We start from the raw sequence: 1,817 nt of genomic DNA, 5'->3' as shown, positions 1-1,817 counted from the left end.
GAGATGCCAATGCACTTCCTGGCATCGCCGAGCGGCTGAGCTAACCCCGGGACTGTGTCTGAAAGATTCGTTATAGGAACAACGGAAATCTCTTATCGCTTCGGCTCTTCCCGCGGGAATTCTGTTTTATGAGCCGAAGGCGTCATAACAGATGCAACATTATAAGCCTGGAGCTCCAAATGGCCATCTTCTTACCATCATAAAGACGTGCCTGAGAAGGAGGCTAATAAAGCGTGAACACCTGGATCCAGCCACGCCTGAAGTCCTCCTGGAGTCTCAGACTCGCCCTATACAGAATGTTTTTCGATTCCGCTCGTGGCTTATGGTAGTTTGGGTTGCATTCTCTGCCCTGTCATCACAGTGGGCCTGGCCAGCGTACCATTTACAAACAAAGGCTCAAAGAGATCAATTAAGTCGCCAGAGGTCACCCAGCCAGCGGATGGAACATCTGTCCGAGGCCGGAGCCAGGCTGCTCCAGCCCAGAGAGGACAGGAGCCCCAGGTCGAGTGAGACCCATGTGTGTGTTTATTCTGGTGTCGATAGCAGCAGTGGGTGGGGGGCACGCCAGACGTGGGGTGTGGCGAACGGAAGGCGTAGACACGGGTGTGTGTGTGTGTGTGTCTGGGGGAACACAGAGGATCGATCTGGTGACATTCACGGTGAGAACGAGGGTCAGGACACCAAGTTTTGAACAAACAGCAAAGAGACAGACAGACGGAGGGTTTTGGGGGCTCGAGTGCCCCAGACATGCACGGCCCCCGCCTGGAAGGGGAGCCCCAGGGAAGGAGAGACAGACGCAGTGGAGACTGGAGGCCCCCAATCCTGAAACGGGGAGCGAAGCCCGCCCTGCCTCCCACCCTGGCGCCCCTTGGGAGGAGGAGGCGGGCAAGCCCGGGGCCGCCCGGCACCACGCAGCTCGGACGTTATGGCTTCGAGGAGATGAATTCACAGTCCGGGCAGGAAGGTAGGGTCCTGAGGGTGCCTGGTCCGATCCCGGCCCCCGGCCAGACCTGTGGGACCAGGCGGGGAGATGTCGGCGATGGCAAAGGGCGGCCCGTGGCCTGCTGCAGCTCCATGACCACCTCAGGGGCCTAGGAGTCCCGGTTCCATGATGCTGAGCGCCAGCCCCTCCTCCCCCCAGACCCAGGAGTCCGGGCCCCCAGCCCTCTCCCCGCATCCGCATCCGCATCCGGGGTCCTCACCCCTCACTCTGAGTTCTCCTTCTCTGACAATCCTTTGCTGCCTTTCGTGAAGCTGGTCAAAGTCTTTTCCTGAAGTGGGAAATCCAGAAGGTTGGGAGGTGTGTGTGGGGGGACAGGCAAAACAATCACCTGCAACCAACGGAACGCAGACACCAGTCATTCATAGTGCTTTTTCTCCTCGACTCTGAAGAGAGTCAAATGGGGAAACCGAGGTCCAGAAAAGTCAACGGCATGCTAGAGCCGGAGGGAGGTCGCTATGGGCCTCAAGCGGGGACTGAGGCTGTGTCCTGGGGGCTTTGGGGAGCCGCCACAGGGCCGTGAGTAGAGAGGGATTCAAGCCAAGGTGTCTGACCCGCAGCCCGGCAAGATGGGGTGCACAGGGCGAACGCCGAGGCGGTCCGGGGCGCGGGGCGCGGGGCGCGGGGCGCGCTCACCTCCACCAGCGGGTGCCAGTGCTCCACGGGCTTGCGGGGGTTCGCCAGCATCTCGGCCCAGTGCTCGCGACCGTGGGGGTCCGCAGCGTCGGGGCCCACGCGGCACACGCCGATCACCTCGTTGTGCCCGATGCTGGCGGTGAGGGGCGCGTGGGTGGTGAGCATCCGGGAAGGGGCGCCC

General features: G+C 61.6%; 1 protein-coding gene across 1 annotated transcript in view; it reads right to left on the bottom strand.

The window, feature by feature from the left end:
- Nucleotides 1–409: 409 nt before the first annotated feature.
- SYT3 (synaptotagmin 3) overlaps nt 410–1,817 on the bottom strand; it is a 7,520-nt gene continuing 6,112 nt past the window's right edge. The window contains 3 exon segments of the mRNA XM_039878705.1: nt 410–1,010; nt 1,203–1,271; nt 1,637–1,769. Of these exon segments, the coding sequence (XP_039734639.1) occupies nt 1,206–1,271; nt 1,637–1,769 (199 nt within the window). The 3' untranslated portion in view covers nt 410–1,010; nt 1,203–1,205.

Source organism: Pteropus medius, unplaced genomic scaffold, assembly GCF_902729225.1.
Source record: "Pteropus medius unplaced genomic scaffold, Ma_sr-lr_union100, whole genome shotgun sequence".
Taxonomy (NCBI): Eukaryota; Metazoa; Chordata; class Mammalia; order Chiroptera; family Pteropodidae; genus Pteropus; species Pteropus medius.
The sequence above is the reverse complement of the archived record's forward strand: the minus strand, read 5'-3'. Positions and strand labels throughout refer to the sequence as shown.